The 19921-nt window shown below is 37.7% G+C and overlaps 1 protein-coding gene across 3 annotated transcripts in view; it reads right to left on the bottom strand.

Annotated features, from left to right (window-relative positions):
- The window catches only part of OCA2 (OCA2 melanosomal transmembrane protein), a 185602-nt gene that overhangs the window by 139314 nt on the left and 26367 nt on the right, over positions 1-19921 (bottom strand). The window contains exons 1-3 of one of the 3 annotated variants that reach the window (XM_068182669.1): positions 2028-2184; positions 1579-1677; positions 779-976 (exon numbers count right to left, since the gene is read on the bottom strand). In XM_068182669.1, the coding sequence (XP_068038770.1) occupies positions 779-976; positions 1579-1677; positions 2028-2032 (302 nt within the window). In that variant the 5' untranslated portion in view covers positions 2033-2184. Of the gene's footprint in view, positions 1-778; positions 977-1578; positions 1678-2027; positions 2185-19921 lie in introns of those variants that run through there. The other 2 variants (XM_068182671.1, XM_068182670.1) reach the window with 2 other exon arrangements.

Raw genomic sequence — 19921 nt, 5'->3', positions numbered from 1 at the left:
CTAAGACAACACACAGACTGGGAAAAGATGCACTGACACTCCACTGGAAAGACGCGGCAGATCAACAAGGAGATGTGGACCTGCAGTGCTGGGCTCCATGAAAACCCTGCAGAGCTATCTATGGACACCAAAACAAACTAGAAAAAGCACTGAACCTGTGGAAGGGGCAAAGGGAATTAGTATCCAAGATCAAAGGTTTTGCTAGTTAAATCCCCAGCAAAAATATCCCAAGAAAATTTAAAGTTAAGCACTTATCATATTGCTATCTTCTAATATATTAACAGGTTCGATTTCCTCCATGCCTAAATTATGTAAAAGACTACTTTGGGGTAAAGAGTGAAATATATTAATGTTGTCCAAGATGGAAAAATGCTGAGTTATATTTTTCTTTGTGTATATGTGAAAAGCTACTGTAATGACTACAGAAGAACTTTTACACACATATTTGGATTAAAGTTAAGCAACAAAACACTGGAGAAAAAAATGCTGTGGAATCAACCACAGGGCTTTTAAAACATTATTTCAAAGAAATGTTAAAAGCAATATAGAAGGTATTAAATTACAAATTTAGAAAAGGTCCTATGATTGATTCTTCTTAGAAGAAGGGGCTATTGATCATTATGGAGAGCCTGTAATCAATTTCAAACCATGAATGGCAAGATACAGTCTAAATATGGAGTCCTATTTTATTAATTTACATAAAATCATTTTCTAGACATCTATGCATAAAAAAATACATGCAGAAATTAAAAAAAAAATATAGTGTTTGAATTCAGACCTCATCTTTGATAAATTGAACTTGACATGAAGGCTGTCCAAAATTTCATATTTCTCCGAAGAAGCAGATCTGGGAAAACTTGTCATTTCACTTTCCAATTGAAACCTTTGCTCAAATTCTGCAGAGCTGTTGTCCCATGAATCATCATCTGTGGTAAAATCTGGATTATGAAGAGCCATACACTGCAACCTGTCACACATTTTCAGTAAACATAATAAAACAAAACAGTGTTTTATTTCAACAGGTAGTAGATGCAACTGACCTTGCAGAACCTTATGTTCACTTTGAGAGACTTTTATAGAAAATATCATAGAAAAAGATTTATTCAGTACAGACCAAGCTCCCCTTGGTGACACAGCTGGGTAGACTGGGGAGCAAGAGCAAAGACCCCATGACATTTAGGTGCACCTGAGAGTACCATTTCTCTGATACACCAGGCAGATGTATTTCCAGATTTGGTGCGTAAACTCCATCATCAGGGCCTTCCCGATAGTTCTGCTGTGTCTTTCAGTGCACTTTATGTAACAGCACATGGAGGAAATAAGAGCACAGAGCATGCAGCTGTCTATGCTTAGGGCTCTCTAATCACCCTGACCTCACACCTTACATCCTTCCCTTCCCTTTTTTCAGCCCCTTCTCTGCTACCAAGGTCCTCCAGAGTAATTCCCTGCTTACAGCCCCTGCTATTCACTTTATTTCCCAGCAGGTTTGGTGTTAGGATATAAGAAAGAACCACATGCAATTAAGTAGAGGAGAACTTAGGAAAAAAAAATGTTTTGAAAAAAATGAAAATAACTTACCCATTTTCCTCTGAGGAAACCTTCAGTAGTGGTGTCTTCTCTGTAAATACAGTGTTTTTTGACCTCGAGCTGAATAATTTTGAAAAATTGAACTGATATCTTTGGAGGGAAAAAAAAAACAGAATAGTAAGTCTGCAGCAAAATTATTCACTACAGATCTACAGAATATTTTGCTACAAGACCATCTAATTAGTTAAATATTCTTTAAGAATGGTGTTGACCTAAATTTGGGGTTTCATTTATTAAGTTTGAACTAGTCATGGTACTTACTTCCTTATACTCACAGGGGACACATTCATATAAGTTTACACTAGCATACTTCATAAAATATGAGATAATCGAAGAACTTATTTCCCATAAATGTTATCTGATATATAGATCACCATCACTAATCTCTATAGCAACCTTGGTACTCTTTGTACTAGGGAAGAAAATCTGAATATAAGTACTTCATTTCTGCAGCACAATCCCTTCCAAAGAGTTTCTGTCAAGCCTTGGTCCTGGTGTTGCAGGTAATTAAACAGTGTAAGCTACTTCTTGCCATATTGCAGCTTAACATTGTGAAGGAGCTTTTTGCTAAAGTATAAATCCCCAAACTAAAGAAGCAGCTGAAGACAATCAACCACAATCACAGAGGTCTGGCTTTGGGGCAGACTTCTGGTAAAGACTAAATAATTGAGCCATTCTAGAACATCTTCCCACCATCAGGCTCTTTCAGAGACGTTTCCTATCAAAATCAACATTATTCAGGTACACCCAGATTCATTCCATTCAAAATTGTAGCCTTCCACCACCAGAAAGTCTTGAAGAAACGTGCTAGACATACAGTCAAAATGCAGATCTCAATACACCCAGAGGAAATCCACTTAGAGGAAACCCAAAACGTCTTCCACTATTGCTGGACTGTGAGGGGAAAGAAATTATAAAATCACAGACTTCTAAATAAATACACAACAGTGACTGGTTATTCAGCCTTTTAAATATAAAGATACTGTTTTGGCCTGTTTGTTCAGTAGTGTTTTTAGTCAGAAGATGTGCTAGGTGCAGAGCAATTGGATATGGTTATTTCAGCCTTGAATGGCCGCAACGCTCATTCAAACTCTGCTGTAAGTCACATATTTTCAGTCTCAGCTGAAGAAAGTGAAAGAGTTAGAGTGATTCAATTACCCAGTACCTCATGTCAAATATCGGGCAGATTACAACTCAGGTGCTACATTGCCCTGACACTTCATCTGTGAAGAGATGATTGCATAGTCTATAGCTATCAAAGTGCTTCCTTTTTTAAGCAGGAGAACATCATTCAAACAGAAGAAAGTCTAAGTGTCTAACACACAGTCTAAGTCTAAGTGTCTAACTATTATTTTGATGCAGGTGTTATTCTAATCTCATCACGGTTTTCAATGTAAAAGGCTACCTAGAGCTATTAAAAAATGGAACCCACAGGGATAGCAGGAACATTATCAGGACTTTAAATGTGTGCTCACCATGCACTGCTGATAAAATCTGGCTAATCCAAACATCCCACTATACTCAAAGTCTGCATCTAAATGGGGTAGTTTTTATAACAATTCTGATTGTAGAACTCGAATGTGTGAGTTCAGAAATTTGACTCATGAAAAGACCATTTACTGTTTCTACTTTTAAACACAACAATGTCACTTGTTCCACAGGAAAAAAAAGGCTTCAAATGATACATAATATATGCTGTTCTGATCTTACCTCACCTTGTGCACACTATTAACCTTTCTGCAATTCCTTTTGTTCTTTTCCTCATGGGATGTGTAAAATCTGAGACTAGTAACCAGATACTTTCTATAAAAACTTCCATTTCCTTCTAATTGTTAGGGGTTGACACCAACATTGCTTTATGTTACACAGGCATATGTATATCCACTGGCAACCCACATCTCAGCAGCTCTTCACTACTACTCTGAATAACCAGTTTGCAAAAAGTGCTGAAGGGCAAAGCAACCACAGGAATGGCAACAAGAAAATGAGTATAAAGGTCGGGTGGAAGGTGGTTTAAGTGACAGAACCTGAGCTGAAGAATCCAAAATGCTAATTAAACACATCACCTCCACTTAGGTATCACCTTCACTTTCTTCTTACACTTTGTTATCCCCACGTGCTGGTATAGGTACTGTCACTTTTAAATGGAACTATGGAGCTGAACAGATGGCCAAGAATGACAAAGACAGTAAAAAAGGAAAAGGTCTTCAGATAAAGTAAAAACAATTAGTACATGACAACAACAATTTGCAGAGAATAAAAACACACGGACAAAAATAAGCAGTAGGAAACAGCCAGGCTTGACAAAACAAAAATAATTAGAGAAAAAATAGAAGAGCCTCCACTCCCCCATGATGTGATTACTCTAATTAGAGAATGAGAATATAAACAATAAAGCTAATTAGGGCATAAAGGAATCTTGAAGGCTGAATGCTCTAGAAAGAAAAGTTGTGAAAACATCATTAAAAAATTGGATGGATTATAAAAATGAAAGTCATCCTTGAATAGAGACCCCAGCACAAACCCCTCTCTGCCCCTTATACTTCTGCAGAGATGTTGGAAGTACAATTTGATCATCCACTTAATCCAAACATAAAGTATCATCTGCAACCAAAACGTAGGAAGGTCTAAAGACCCCCTGCTGATAGAGGAAGAAGTCTGCAGTGCTCAAAAACCATCTTAGCATAATTCTTAGTGCTCCTCAACCCAGCAAGTAGCTGGTAATTGGGACACTGCGTAAATAGGAAACTAATCAAAATGTAACACATTTCAAAACCTGGGGTCAGGTCGCACTTTGAATGTTTTTTCCTGAACAAATGGCTAGAAACTTTGGTTACATCCATATGCTAGAATGGAGTATAATCCAACTCTACTGTTTTAAAATCAAATCGGGCTTTGTAGGGTTATTGTGCTTCTCTGAAAAAAAATGGGTATCTCCACAATTTGGTAATTTGTTTACCTCAAGAGTCTTTGCCTGCTTCTGTCTGGGAAGGTCTCCATCAGTAAGACATTGGAGGGCAGTAAACAGACCAGGACCTCACTCTAGTGGGTGAAGATAAAAGAAAGGACTTAACCTTTAAGCTGCCATGAAGCATTTCTCATTCTACCTCAGAGGGACTGTTCTCGACATATTTTCTTCTCCCATGTCAGGGTATCACGAGGTCCATCTGCCTTGTGGGAGGGAGCCAGGAGCAGGAACTGGCCATGGGTCAGGCAGGGCCATGATCTTCCCCAGTCAGAGCCTGTCCCACAGCACCCAACAAGTGAGCAGGGACGGGGTGGGGATGGGGACACAGGTCAACTCTGATTTCATGAGCATCCAGCAGGACCGCAGTGATACAGCTGGTCCAAATACCTACCATTAAAAGGAGTAAGAAGTTGTACTGAAGAGTATATCTGCTGTTTCCTCCTCTAAATTTTCTGCTTTGGCAAAGGAAATTGGAAAGCTAAGGAGACCACATGGAAAACTGCAGACAGTCTGGAGGAGAAAATAAATTTCAGGAGCAGAGGCTGCCAAAAGAGTTTAGCTGTTAGTGACTGCCAGCAAGCTGCAAATTTGAAAGAGGCATCAGGGTGCCAGTATGGGTAGTGGTCCAAATTCCAAACCCCGTTTCCCTATGGATTACACTGATGACCTGTTAGGATGTATTATGTGCAAATGCTGCAGGGTATAGTGAAAAATAAGTCTGTAATAGGGAAGCAATTTATCAAGAACACTTAAAGCATGACTGCATTTGTGACACTTTAGTATATTCTGCAGGTTTGGCTTTTAAATGCCAGCATTTTTCCTTGACATTCACAATGGGCTTTTAGTTTAACCAGCTCTGCTGCCAACTGAACTTATGACAAATAAAGGAGGATCACACCTTTTTTCTGGTCCATAAGGGAATTTAAAAAATCTCAAATATTGAAAAAGTTAATTCTTTAACTTTATATCTGACTAGCCTTTCTTAAAGATGCAATGTGGAGTGCTTGGATGATGGAAATATGAACAGAAGAGTAGGTCTGAGATACAACTAGATGACGTAACCATGTCTAGAGAAGGTTGTTATTTGTCAAGCATTGAAGTGATGGAATGTTGCAGCATCAAAGGTTTGGGGGAACATATATTAAAACATGAAGATTTACTTAGAGAGCAGCTGAATTCCAGAATTATGCAAGAAAAGGAAGCACTATTAAAACAAGATTATTGGCCACTTCCAAGATGAAGGAGCACCTTCATGCACAACAGTAAGGCAGGATTATTTTGATAAAATTTTACTTAATCCAAGCAATGTACTGACAAGCTGTGATATGCATTGATTGTTCTGGTCTTTCATATATCCTTATGCCACTCACCTCAGTTTTGGAAAGTTACTGCAAAGAGTAATTAGTTAGCTATACTTAGAGATCAAGTAATGATAAATCTATTTTCCCTTTTTTAAACATTTCTTTGAAAATTGTTGCTCCATATGTTTCATTCCAAGAATTTGGATATTAGATTATTCATAACTGTTACTTTAAGATAAAAAAATACGTTGTCACTAAAAAAAAAAAAAGTGTCTCAATTACTTACAGTTAAAAAAAAAGCCAGGTATCTACCAGAAAAAGCACTCATTAACAACATGGGAAAATGTGGCTGATGTCAGTGCCTGAAGAGGTGTTACAGAGGCAGGCCATCACACGGCTTTAAAAAAATCAAGTTGTCATCAAATTAAGCTTTATTTCAAAAAACTCACATGATAGATCCAAAGAACTGTAAACTTGCTGGGATTAGTATTTTGTCCTTTGGTCACAATAAAATGAAACACAGCAAGTTCAAGCATACTCATATCGGTCAAGTAGTCCGGTATTACAATATAGCTAGAACATTTTATGTAGCCTTTATGTAGATTCTGATCTTGGTTGACTAGATGCAGCAAAAATGCTAAAATTTGCTTCAAAGCTAGAGCATGAGACCAAGCAGACAAACAGCAGTAAAATTTACAGAGAAGTATTTTCTAGTGGGAGATATAGCTGTAATGTTTTGAAATAACACTATTTAGTTGATAAAATAATGGAATTTTTTTCACTTGGAAGTCCTTCTATTATATTTACTTTTTAAAGTTATTTTAATTACAATGGAGGTACTAAGGATTTCTTTTCAGGTTCTGGCTGAGCATAAGACATTGAGGTTATTCATATAGGCTTTGCCATCTGAAAGTCTGGTTTAGGATTGTTACAGTCACTGGCAAGAGAGAGATCACTTCAAATCATTTTCATCCTCCACATCTCCCTTGCTGTCTATACAAGGAACCTAGGGAATTAATTCTGAGGTAACAAAAAGACTTGTTCACTGAATAATATGCAAGCCTTATACAAATAATGTCTATATTACAATGTAATAAAAAGTACTTTTTAATGTACATTTTATTTGCACTTAGATCAAATCTCTTTTTCATACAGAATAGTTTTCATTAAAAAAAGTTATTCAATAAAAAAATCTATCAACAAGTTCTTCCAAACACAACTTCTTTACAACTTCCTAACAAGTTACTTCCAAAACAGAGTAGTACCACATAACTGGTCATTTGCATTCCACCTTGAGTTATATCAGAGCCAAAAGCTTTTAAAACATTGAAAACCCCAGAGAAACAAATTTAAAAACCCAAACAGAATAAAAAGTCAGCTCATAACAGCTCAGTGAAATCATTCAAGAGTAAATGAAGTTTTATCTCACAAAGAAGGTGCTCTTCCCTGCAATAGTCCTTCATTTAGATCACTGTTACATATTAACATACACCATTTACAAGCCTCAGGAAATTCATTCCATAGCCTTGGGTTCTGGTTTGCTACCAGACATCTTTTCCTGCCTTAATAGGCCTTAGAGATCTAGACCCTCAAGGCTACAATATCAGAGAAGGAGCTTCTAATCTGTATTAACAAGCAGCTTTGAAATATGTATTTTTGATTTGTTGCTGACCAAAGGGAGACAAATTTAAAACACAGGATAAGAGTCCATAAAAACATTCAACTGAAATATTCTCAAGGTAAAAGCCGGGGGGAAGAAAAACGACCACCAAACAAATCAACCCAAACACCAAGGATTATAAATAACACATTCCAAAGAAATTCTGGGAATTTGATTTTCTCATGCAGAGTATCATGCAAATTATATTTGGCAAGTCCACCCTAAAGTGGGCTAACTGACCACAAAAAAAAAAAAAAGTTATTTTGGCTTCTCTTCCTCCCGATTTAAACATTAATCCTTCTCCAGGTAAGAACATGCTGCTGTGCACTGAAAAACCAAAAACCAGAATCACATCTCTCAGGATTCAGAAGGAAATTCCTCTTCCTACACAGCAGATGGCTTTGTTCCAGCAATATAGTTTAACTGTACATCATATTTCTTAATACACTTTTTCCCTCCCTGTCACAGAGATGCCAGACTCTTTCCTTTCAGACACCACATCCCCTTCAACCCTGTACAGAATGGAATAACTTTTGTTACTCCATAGTCTCCCAGAGGTGACTTCCTTCCATGTTGTTCCTGAAATGGCATATTCTTCATATGTCATAATATTTGTTATCTATGTTTTTAAAATTAGCACCATCCCAAAGTTAAATAAATCCTGAATACTGATCATGAAAAAAATAGAACAATATCTCTTCACTCTCCTGACCACACAGAAATGAGGTTACATAAATAAAACTTCATTCTCTGAAAGAAGAAAACAGAAAAGGGAAAGTGTCAGTAGCCTTGACTTAAAAAGAAAATTCTTCATCAAGGGATTGTCTGCAGAAAAGGGGAAAGCCCATGCTGACATGGCTGCCCCATGCTAGCAGCTTCTGTACCAGCAGTGCAACACAGCTAATACAGAAAAAGATAGAAGAAATGTTAGAGGTGTTTTGATTCCTCAAGCAGATACAATGCCTGAGTAATCTATTATTTTTCAATTAAAAACACTTGTTAGCATTCTTAGAAGAATGAACTGAAACCACTTTTTAAATGTTAAAAAAGCAGTTCTTGTCATTTGCCATGTGTTGAACCAGTTATGCAGCTATTTGATTATCAACTCAAATGGATCAAGCAGGTTTTGTTTTCTTGAACCAACAGTGCCTCCAAATAAGAAAATCTTGAAACGTAAGGAAAAGTACTGACAAATACAATTCTTGCATAAATTTTTTTTTTCAATAAAACAACTCCAGAAATCATTGTCAACAGTTGCTGCATCAACAGCTCTCGTTTTAATACCATCTGCACAGGCACTTTGCAAAAAGAAAATATCCATAGAGTGGGACATAGCAGGAAAACTGAACGATATTCTGACAAAATGGAAATGCGAAGGAGCCAATTAAGTGGATACTCTTGGCAGCAGAGCAAAAAATAAAATAACAAAACAAAACAATAAACAGTAAACAAACAAACAGAAAAAGACACTAAAGTGCCCATTAATCAGACACTGTTATTAAAAGTTAATGCGGAAATAGGCCCTCTGCACCTCAAGAAACAACAGAGAACAATGGTTGTTCCTCTATACAAAAATAACAGTTTAGAGAGAAAATAATGTAGGTTCATTTGAGTCATGGCATTTAGAAGCAGGTTATAATTGAAAAGAAATGTTTTAAAAACAGACAAATATAAAATTTTTATGAGAAGTAGAGGACCATAGCGGGTTGTGACAAAGTAAAAAAAAAACCATTCTGTACTATTTTGAGATTATGGAAAATGGAAATTAATTAGAACAGTGGAAGAACTGAAGCTACAGGAATTATTTCCTCCAGTAGCATTAGGAAAATGCATGGACTGTAGAGAAAAAAATAAGATGACACATGGCAGAGATAAAAGAACAGATTTTGACCTAAGACAAATTTAAGAAAAAAGTACATGGACAAATTTTAAAGAGGGCATTGTTTAGAGACGATGGACTCCACCAACATTTTTTATTTGTCACAAGGTACAGCTACAGTCTCAGGTCTGAAGTATTACTCCAGTTTATCTATTAATTTATTTTGGTCAACAATTAAATGCTGTAACCACAATAGGAGGATGTATGTTCCTACTTGCAACTTTATTGTTAATGACGACCCTCATTCCTGAAGAGATACAGATGCAGCACAGGTGGGATCCAGATGATTAATTTTGCATCTAAGTAAATAAATTCTGTTACAGAGAAGGAAGCCAGTGTCAACACTTAATTTAGGTGATCTCAAAGTATTACATGCATGACCTGAATCTTCTCAGATTCATACAGAGTTTAGGGAGCATGAAGACCCAGAATTCTCTGCTCTCCAACCTATCTACTTGAGCCTAAAATATTTTTGGAGTGGCATATCAAGAAAATTAATTGATCAGTCCTACTCCAAATTGTAAATAGATTGGTACATTTGTTAACTGCTTTTGATGTAGAGTTCTTGCGTGTTCTGACTCACAAACACCAGATTTCCAGCTGAAGGAAAGCATGACAGGTCTAACAACAACAGTGTAGCTCTATCAACTTTTGTCAACAGAAAAATGGATTCAAAACTGTGATTAGTACAATGTCCATACATACAAATCCTTATGAAAATCTGTCATTCTCTTCTGCCAAGAAAGAGTCTGTCTTCTGTCAAAATAGGCAAGTTAGAATATTTCTGGCTATGTAATCCTCGTCAATACTTCCATTCAACTAGGAGCAGGTTTATAAGGAGTGCTTGTTGTCATTTTGTTTAAGGTTAGAAACAATAGCTTTCCAAAGATTGATGTTCAAAGTTTTTACTCTGGAACACCACTACTTCTTACAGTTCTGATTTGCCTTTTAGTCACATACTACAGTATGCCAAGCTGATGTGACCCAAAAATAACGTCTAAAATGCATGAACTCCATTGCACCACTTTGTAGAGCTTTTTTTTTTTTTTATTGGCCTGCACTGGAAAGCACTAGGAGGCCCAACATACAGAGCACAGAACAAACTGGAAAACATGACATATGCTGCCAATGGATGCAACAAAACCCCACATATTTATATAATATTACAACATTGCCCTTCTCTTTTAGCTTTTATGATTAAAGACACATCATAGAAAACAGAAGGGTATTCCTTGTTACCCTCATTCTGGGTTTATTCTTCCTTTTGACAGAATGATTCACTAAATTCAGGTTCATCATTTTCACTGTATGAGGTTTACATGCTGAACCAGCTGTCAATAGATTCCTAAAAAGGATTGCAGGTCACATGTCATTGACATGGTTTAGGAGGTAGAGTTGCTCCTATCACATCTAGGAAGATCAGAAACAAAAGAGTATTTGAAACTGCTTTTACTTTTTCATTTTCTTGGCAGCAGAGAGAATGAATTGCATCAGACCACAAGAGTGGAAGGAAAAGTCACTGCAAAGTATTTACTCTACGCTACTCAGGACTAGATTTCTTACAGTAAATTCCTCAAAAGCATAGTGTTTGCTCCTCAAATATCAAGTGCAAAGCCCTGCCAGACATATGAGTTCAATGTAACTGCCAGGGTGGCCATTTGAGGGAGATGCTTTCATATTTCATTTCAGAGCACTCCACTTCAGGCAAGGGAGTCCTTACAGAACATCTGCTCAAGGATGCCAGGGAGTGAATGGCAGATGGACCGTGTTTACTGTCCTTACTGACTAGCACAGAAAAGACAGTAGCTCTGAAAGTGTGAGTGAAGCCTTCAGCCTTTCACAGCTGCTTCTGAATGATGCTAATTCACACAGCACTTATTCAAAATCTTCTGCTCCACTTTTTAAAACTGAGTGGCTGTAACTGCCAATCTGTTTTATTTTTCACCCTATCCAAAAGAAATAATATAAAAACATGCAAAGAAAAAAAAATTAAAAAACAAACACAAGTGCATTACTTTTGAACCTACCCAGTTCTGACAGCCCTGGCTCCAGCTCACAGTGCTGTCCTTGATGTAGCTCCAACCTGCTGTGGGCAGGGCTCTGTGTGGTCTCTGACTGCTGCTGGTCCATTAGCACAATTATTGCAGGTTGTCCCTGCAGCCCCATTAGCCCCTATCAAGTAGAGAATTGCTTGCTTTGTCACTGTCTGTAACCATTTTGGTGACTCATTTATCAGCTTTTGCTCTATTTCAGATAGTAAATCACTTGAGCTCCTTATGTACAGCAGGTTTTTTAAAAAGCCATATGATTTGCTAGACTACAGACTGTGACTTTTTTTTTTTTTTTTTTACTTCACTGGCTAATTTCTCCCATCTACATTAATCTATTTTTCCATCAACTACATTCAATTTAACATGAACCTCAGTTTTTTACTATATGACCATCACTATCTGGGAAATTTTTGCTGGAGGTGAAGAATGATTTCCAGTGCTTTTAACGCAAAAGGACAAAACACTCCAATGCCAATTAATTCTAAAGAGAGAGACATTTACAATTTGGGGCAGACTGAAAGATCCCCATCACCAGCAGAACTGTGCTCTAAAACATCTGCTCCTGACAGCAAGCTATCAAAGGAAAAAAAAGAAGAAAAATATTTTTTCTGTAATCCCTCGTGGGGTGAGATTGTTTTATTTTATGAGGAATCACAACCTTCCATGTCTTCATCTTGTTAACATGTCTTGCTTTTGTTTGAAAGACCAAGCTGTAAGTAATTACGAGTGAAAGATATTCAGTGTTACCAAGGAATGCTGCTAACTTGGCTGCCTGTCTTCAGGGTTTGGGACTAACAAGTGCATATTCTTGTTAGCTGCAGCTTTGAGTGGAGTTGAGATTTTTTTCATATCTGGGAATGATTGCATCAGAGTCTAGCTTATAACCACAGCATTAACTTGCTTTTACCTAATTCAATCCATAGCTCAGTACACCCTGCTCACACTCTGTATTTCATGCTGTATTTCACCTTCACCCAGTATCCCTTTGTAGCTGCATGAAGAGTTTCCATTCATCTTTCCCACTACTTCTACTGCCTCTGCATTTTACTGATTTCTGTCCATATAAATGCTGCTCCTTCCACTTCTGTCTCTAAGTCCTCTCTCCTCCTCTGGCAGCAGCTCCCCAGCAGTCTGGGCAGAGGATGAGACAATTTTTTTGGCCAAACATTCAGTATGAGCTTAGTCAACCAAGCTCTTACCTCATCACCCTTGCTATTAGACTAAAGACTGCAAACCCTTCCTCTCCTCTCCCTTCAGGTCCTTATATTTCAACAAAATAATAGTCATTGGAAAGAAGAATCAAGAGTATATAAACAAAACAGTGCTGATTATCAAGAAATTTTCTTATAAAATAGAATACCTGAGTAAAAGTTGCTGTTTTAATCGATGTTTCATTATAGATTTGAAAAGTTACAATGAAAGAAAAAAAAAAAAAAGATGGTCTTGGCAGACTGTGTCTGGCAGATGTATGTGGATCCATACACTTACCAAGAGCTGGGAGATGTGTGTTTAATGCTACTCAGAGCAAAGCAGAAGTTGTGTGTCCATATCCTACCAAACAACTACAGAAAGTGACTCCCACTAGCATTACTTCTTATTTGATTAGACCATGAAATCAAGATGCCTTTTTTTCTCTCCCTCTATGCTCTGTAAAGTTCATAGTCTCCTGCTCATCCTCAGGCTCATTGAGGTCCACACCTTAAATTTCAATGGCCCAAACTTATTGCCAAACATTAGATTTCCTTCCATTATTCCCTTTCTCAACTATTTTGGCTTCACTTTCTGGTCATGTCTTGTTCTACCCTTCAGCAGCAGAGCCTGGGCCCACAGAAAAGTTGCCATGTTACCATGCAATCCATTTACCACCCAAAACCAGTGCTGCAATGGCTGCCTATGTGCATGTCCACCCGATGCAGTAATACATGTAAGGACCATGGATTTCTTATGCTTTCTTTTCCTTCTTCCTATTCACTGTCCATGAGAACAGTTGTTTTTCCTCACATAAAACTTATGCACATCTATGCAGCAGAAAAACTGGGACAAAACTGAAATCTTATTAATTAGTGTAACTTGTCCAGCTGCTAATGAGAAGTTATGATTTCTGTAAATCATTCATTCTGTCGGAGCTGCCACCTGCACACACACACATCAGCCAAGAGCAAAGCACACAGACCCATTTTTCAATGAAAAGCTTCATGGAAAGGTGTTGAGGGTCTGAGTTATTTGCTTCATCACAGATGGCCAGCTACTCCTCATGTCAGCCATTCAAGCCCCAGGCATGTCCTCCTGCTCAACTGTGACTGGCCCTTCGCAACACATTTCTTTTCAAAGTCTGACTGACTTGTTGGCTTTACCCTTCAATGTAAAAAAAAAAAAAAAAAATCTGACAATATGTTGGGGTCGGGTTGGTAAGACCCCAACAGTGTGAAAGTCTTTTTTCTTTAGCCTGGTAGCTAAAGAAGACGTTTGGAAGGTGTGAAGCTGAGTTTTCAAGGTTGTTTATTACTTCTTATCTAAAATATTTGCTTTCTGACCCGCCGAGGTCCAGCCAGTACAGAAGCCATGGCAGTCTGATGCGAGCTTTGGGCATCTCCCACATTACATACCCAAAATTACTTGTACTATGTTTACAGTTCTGGTATCAATACTTAAAATCTATATTGGACAGTGTGTCCCTATCCTAGACTAATAGAAAAGTGTCACTATCACACTGAGACATGGACTACAAGAAGAAGGAAGAAAAGGCTAGGGCACGCCCAGATTCCTCCATCTTGTACCCTTGAGTTACATTCTAAAAAAACCTAAAATTCTACTTTTTCACCTTGTGTCAATTCCCTTATTACACTACCTGAGCCCTTTTGGCTTGTAATTCCTCATATAAGGTTGGTAGCCTCTCTCATGGGCTAAAATGGAAGCTACAGGTGTTTTTGACTTGCTGCTAAGGTCCCTGAACCCCCTGCCAGGGTCTTGAGGCATCCAGAGCAGCCAAAGGGATGTTCTGGACTCCGACAACAATAAAGGCCATTCCTTGTTCAAACAGGGAAGTTTACGTAAGGGAAGTGCTGTCCAGTCCCATCTTGTATATGACTGGCATCTTTCCATGGCCTCAGAGGTGTCACAGAGACAAACCCCATATTACCATATTATTAACTATTAGGAAAAGTGCAGCTGCTTGCAAAATTCAGCAGCTTTGTGGAATGTCACAGGCACTCAAATGAAACATTTGACTTTTGGAGGTTAGTACACTGCAAATTCTTCACTGAGTGCTGAGCTCAATGTTTAGCCTGACAATTGGGAAAGTGTGAAGCCGTTAATTAGTACCCCCTAATTCTTTCAACAGAGCACTCAGAAACAAAAATAAATAATGATGGGTTCTTGTTTACAAAATGTTCTGTCAGAGCAAAAAGCATTTGAGTGGCTACATGGGAGCACTGTGATTTTAGTCTGTCAACGGCAGAATAGAAATTGTAGTATATGACCAATCTGAGATAATGTAAATAATTATAAGAAATTAGCACTGAGATGATGAATAATACAAAGCAACAAAAAAAATTAAACAACTTTGAACACAGAGAAACTTATAATGAGTGAAGCCTCTTTCTGTAGGTTTCATTAACAGCAGAAACTATGTCAAAATCAGTCTTTTGCTGAACACACTTCTTTTGCTCAAATGAAGTCAAGCACTCTCTTTAAGTTACATCATACAACTACATTTAAGTCTTCCTTCTGTTACCATGGCAAGACATCTTTTTCCCAGGAAATGCAGAACAGCAAATTAGAACAGGGCAGCAGAACCCCACAATAGCTTATTTATTTGCCTATTGTGCATAATATGGTCTTTCTGTTTTACTTCCTACCATTCAACCCAAAGTTTTGCTAGAGCTGCTTATTGCTTCTTTTGAGCTTTTCAGGCTTTGAATGGTATTTTATGATATTGTAGAGGCAACAGCAGGAAGCTTTAATCTGAGCTAAGAGTCTCAGCAGTTCCATGCCCATACATAGTTTGCTCATGATAAGCTGTGTTGCAGCCACATGCCTCCATGTAAGCCATAAATATTTGAGAGGGTCTATTTAAAACCAAATGAACTTAACTAAATCAATTAGCAAAGTCAGACTTTACAACTCCTTCCATACTATTTGTTTACTGCAGTATCATAGCATTTAAAGATCCACATGGGGAACCAAAATGCAGAAACTTTTACTATGGATAAGAAATGAGAAGGAAGCCAGAAGTGCCATCTTTCAGACAGCAAGCAAGATAACCATCACTTGAGAATGATGAAGGTGGCAGTTTGCTATGAAGTCATCTATCTGTCCTGGACTCTTCTCTAATGTTTGTGTGATTGACATTAAAATCAGAGTAGTTCCTACACAAACATGCAATTATGATGTGAAAATTATGCTTTCTCTGTTTGACTGTAAAACAGATGATCCCATTTTGTTCTAGTGGCCAAAGATCAAAATTAGCCTTAGGATGCACAAAAAAAGAGTAATTTTATTGTTTTCAAGGGTTTGGTTTTTTTTCCCTTAGTCTTTTTCCCTGTCTTTTAAATTGTCATATGAATTAAAGAAGCTTTTAAATTGTCACATACATTTTACTTATTAAGACAGCAAGCATGTCTTCTTGACATCTAATTCTAAATCTCATAAACGTCTTTTAAAAGTAGCAATACATCAACATAATTAAAAATCAAAATTGAGATTTATAATGCCTTATGGCTAAAGGCATAACTTCACTCTCATATTGACTTTTCACTATACAATACCTTCTCCTCTTCCAGTTTCTTCTGCTAACAGGAAATAAAATTACAATCTTCCTGCTGTTTTGCTACAAACCAAGAATTCAATAGACACTTTTAACTCACTGACCTTCTCATTGCAAACCAATCTCCCTACTGATCCTAGGACCAGAGATTCAGGAAGAGGTGGATTTGGTTGATTTTTACTTTTTATTACATAAGTGAAACTGAGGGACAGGAGAAATGCTGAAAGAAATAGTTTTGCTTGCTGAAACACATTTTCAAGCAAACTAAAAAAAAATAATGAGGGTTTTTTTTTTCTTTTTTTTTTTATTTGTTATCCTATAGATGGGTTTTCTTAATGACTCACAAAGAATAAAGTCTTCTAAGGACTATCATATTAAATGATCATAAAACTCCAGGGCCAAATCCATCCAAATACAACTTCAGTGGAGTAATGCAAAGTAATTACTTACATGGAATTGAGAATTGCTATTCATCTCATTTCTATAGATTACTTTTAATGCTCATGAACTCCTAAGACAAAAATAGCTGACTTCACCCCCTTCCTGTGAATCACAAAGGAGGATTTCAGATTTGCTTCTTATAAAACCATGCTGTTAAGTTCTTCCCATGCAAATTGCACTGATAATGATGAGACCAAAGGGCCTTTCTGGGGGTCATGTTCAGAGACCTGATGGAAGGGAGTAGCCTGTGTCTTTAGAGATGTCAGTGCTGACCTGAGGAGTGTTGCCCATGCTGCCACAAAGCAGTGAAGAATCTTCCTGCAAGGTAAAGAGCTCATGAAGGTGGTTTGGACCAAGGTCCATTGACTGTAAAAGTCACTTGCATGTAACTGTAATGCAAAGGATCCCGGTCAAGCCATTGTTTAAAGTCTGAGGAATCTGAGAGAAATGAAAAATCAAAATGCAGACTTCATTGCTATGTTTTGGTACTTCCAAAGCTGCATTTCTGATAGTCCAAAGTACACCACAGCTCAGTGTAAACATATACCTAGGCCAGGTGCGCTCCAACTGTACAGAATGTCACTGGAGCTCATTCTTGGTCCACTTCAGAGAGGCATGCCTACATTGCCCACAGGAAGCAGGACTGATGCAACTATGTTGTTCACAAGAAGGCAGACAGGCTTATTTCTAGGGGAAGGACACTCTGGAAATACAGAATAATTGGAATGACCATGGTGGATGGTCCAGATCTCCTCATAGAGAGCCAAGGGAACCTAAGGTAATGCAGTAAAACCTGAAGTTAGAAGGTACCACTCTTCAACATGAAAAGTAAATAAGAAGGCATTCTGACCACAAAATACCTGCAGGACTGTGCTGCAATCAAATGGAAATGCTCAGTCCAAAATAGAGTGGACATCTCTTTCCCAGGGTAAATGGCCCTACCTAACACAAGAACACTTTCTTAAAGGTAATTTTAGAAAGTGAGATAAATCCCCTGTTCCATTAAATAGATTCTTTGGAAAGACTTGACTCAGTATACATTTGAAAAATTTAGAGAACCTGGAAATCTTATCCTGAAAGATAATTCAGCAATTTAAGTTAAATAGATGCATTAAAACAAACCATACAGACGTGCCAATGTAGTGAACCACTTTATGGAAAAATGAAAAAAAAATTGTTTTCCTCTTTTTTTAAACCATCAGTAGTTTTCTTTGCAAGCAAAAGAACAGTTTACATTGAAAGTTAATTCTCATTCTAATCAAACTAATCAAATGACTTCCAACTCTGCAGAAGTTTATCCGTGTTTGTATCCACATTCTGTTGGGTAGTCCAAATGATTTAAGGGTAATTGCTCATAGAGAGTGGTCATACAGGTCACAAGTATTTTAACTGCATCTGATGTACATTGGTTAAAATCTAGCTAAGGAGAGACTGATAAGTTTAATCTTCATGCCAAAAAAAAAAAAAATCAATATTTGAAAAGGAAGAGGCAAAGATCAACAAGAAGAAATTTTGAAAGATCCTTTCCTGAACCCAAATATGCTGCAGTAGAAGATTAGATATACATTTGTCTGAAAGAAAGCATGGGTATGGGTACGGCTATTTAATTGTACCACTATTCCTCAACACTAACAGTGTTAGCAAAAGACTTGGAGTTACTCCCTGTGCTCACAGGAAGGTGGGCTCCCCCATGACCTAGTGTATTTCATCTCTGGCACCTGAGACCAGAGATGACTGCAGACTGGTTCAGAGGTTCACAGAAGTTGTGTATCGCCGGTACACGAATTCATATCACTCACTGAAAAATAATAGGAAGAAGTTAAGCCAGAACAATGAAAGCTGGTCCATGAGAATACAAATGTGGATTTTGTTTAAGTGCCAGGATAATAAAAAGGAGAGTAAATAGCACTGGCAAACTCAGCTGTAGCAAGATATAGATGTGAATTCACAAAGGAAAAACCTTGTCTTCGGATGCATTCAGTCCTTCCCTTCTCTTCCCTTGCCTTCCCCCCATCCTCACATATATATTGTACTTACCATGCTCTTTCAGAATAGGATATTAACTCATCCCTTCACATACTGAACTGAAGAATTTTCACAAGATTTGCTTCTGTCAGTAAAAATTCTTAGTCAACACAAAAAGTCCTCAAATAATAAAAAAAACCTGAAGGATTTATAGGACTTTTTTTGGTCAAGCTGGTAATCTGATTACTTTTTTAATTTAAATTTTAATTTAAATTTTAATTTAATATTTGGAAAGTATGGCTATAATGATTTCCAATTCTCACTCTGACAGAAACACTTTCAGATGCACATTAAAAAACTGACTGGATTGGCTATAGATTTCTATGTCACACTTATGATGTGTGGAAGTAAGAGGCACAACAAAACTCATCCAGCTAGCCTGGCTCTCCTTTGCTCAGGTCAGGGAACTTACCAGAATGTCCCAAACTTCCTTTCTTCCCAAGATAAGCACATTTCCTTCTAACTGAGATGAAGGGGCATGGGACAGATTTCAGCCCTCCTCGTCAAACCAGAGATGTCATCAGCACAGCCAGAATTGTGGGGAGCCCCAGGACTGCACCTCCCACATGACATGATTTTCCTCATTTATAGCCACACAACAAAGGTCTCCAGCATCGAGTTCCAGATATTTTGCTGGCAATCTACTTCACAACTGCAGTTTAAGCCTTGCTCAATGCAGACACTGCCAGGCAGCACTTCGAAGCCTGTGCTCTGCAGGAGTTTGGATTAGGCACAGCACTTCTCTCTCACTTTAGGTCCTGTCAAGTCACCTCTAAAGATGCTCAAAACTACCCAACAAAGTTGACAGTCCACCCTGGCTGCCTGCCTTTCACTCACTGTGGTTGCTGCTGCTTCAAAGTTTTCAAAATCCACCTGAAATATTTTGGGGTCTATAAATTATTTCTAAGTGCTTACAAATAGAATTGCTGATATTGTATCTGTCGCAACAGGAAAGATTAACATCCCTGCCCAGCAACCTGCAATTTTTTAGTGTGGGAGGGGATGCATGAAGAACACAAACTCCTTGTCCACTTGATATGTGGTGTGTCAGCTGTCAGAGTCATGCTATATTGTGCCATTTTAGTGTTTGCAGCCTCAGCTGTAGTGATTCTCTCTATGTCTTTATGATGCATTTTTCTGAAAGAGGTGTAGAGTGGGATGTGAAAACTACTATATCCCTGAGTGTTTTCTGACACCAAGTAGAGAAGAAAAGCCAATTGTCTGATCTTGGAAACACAGCAAAA

Source organism: Anomalospiza imberbis, chromosome 2 (assembly GCF_031753505.1).
Source record: "Anomalospiza imberbis isolate Cuckoo-Finch-1a 21T00152 chromosome 2, ASM3175350v1, whole genome shotgun sequence".
NCBI lineage: Eukaryota > Metazoa > Chordata > Aves > Passeriformes > Viduidae > Anomalospiza > Anomalospiza imberbis.
This window is presented reverse-complemented; position numbering and strand designations above follow the sequence as displayed.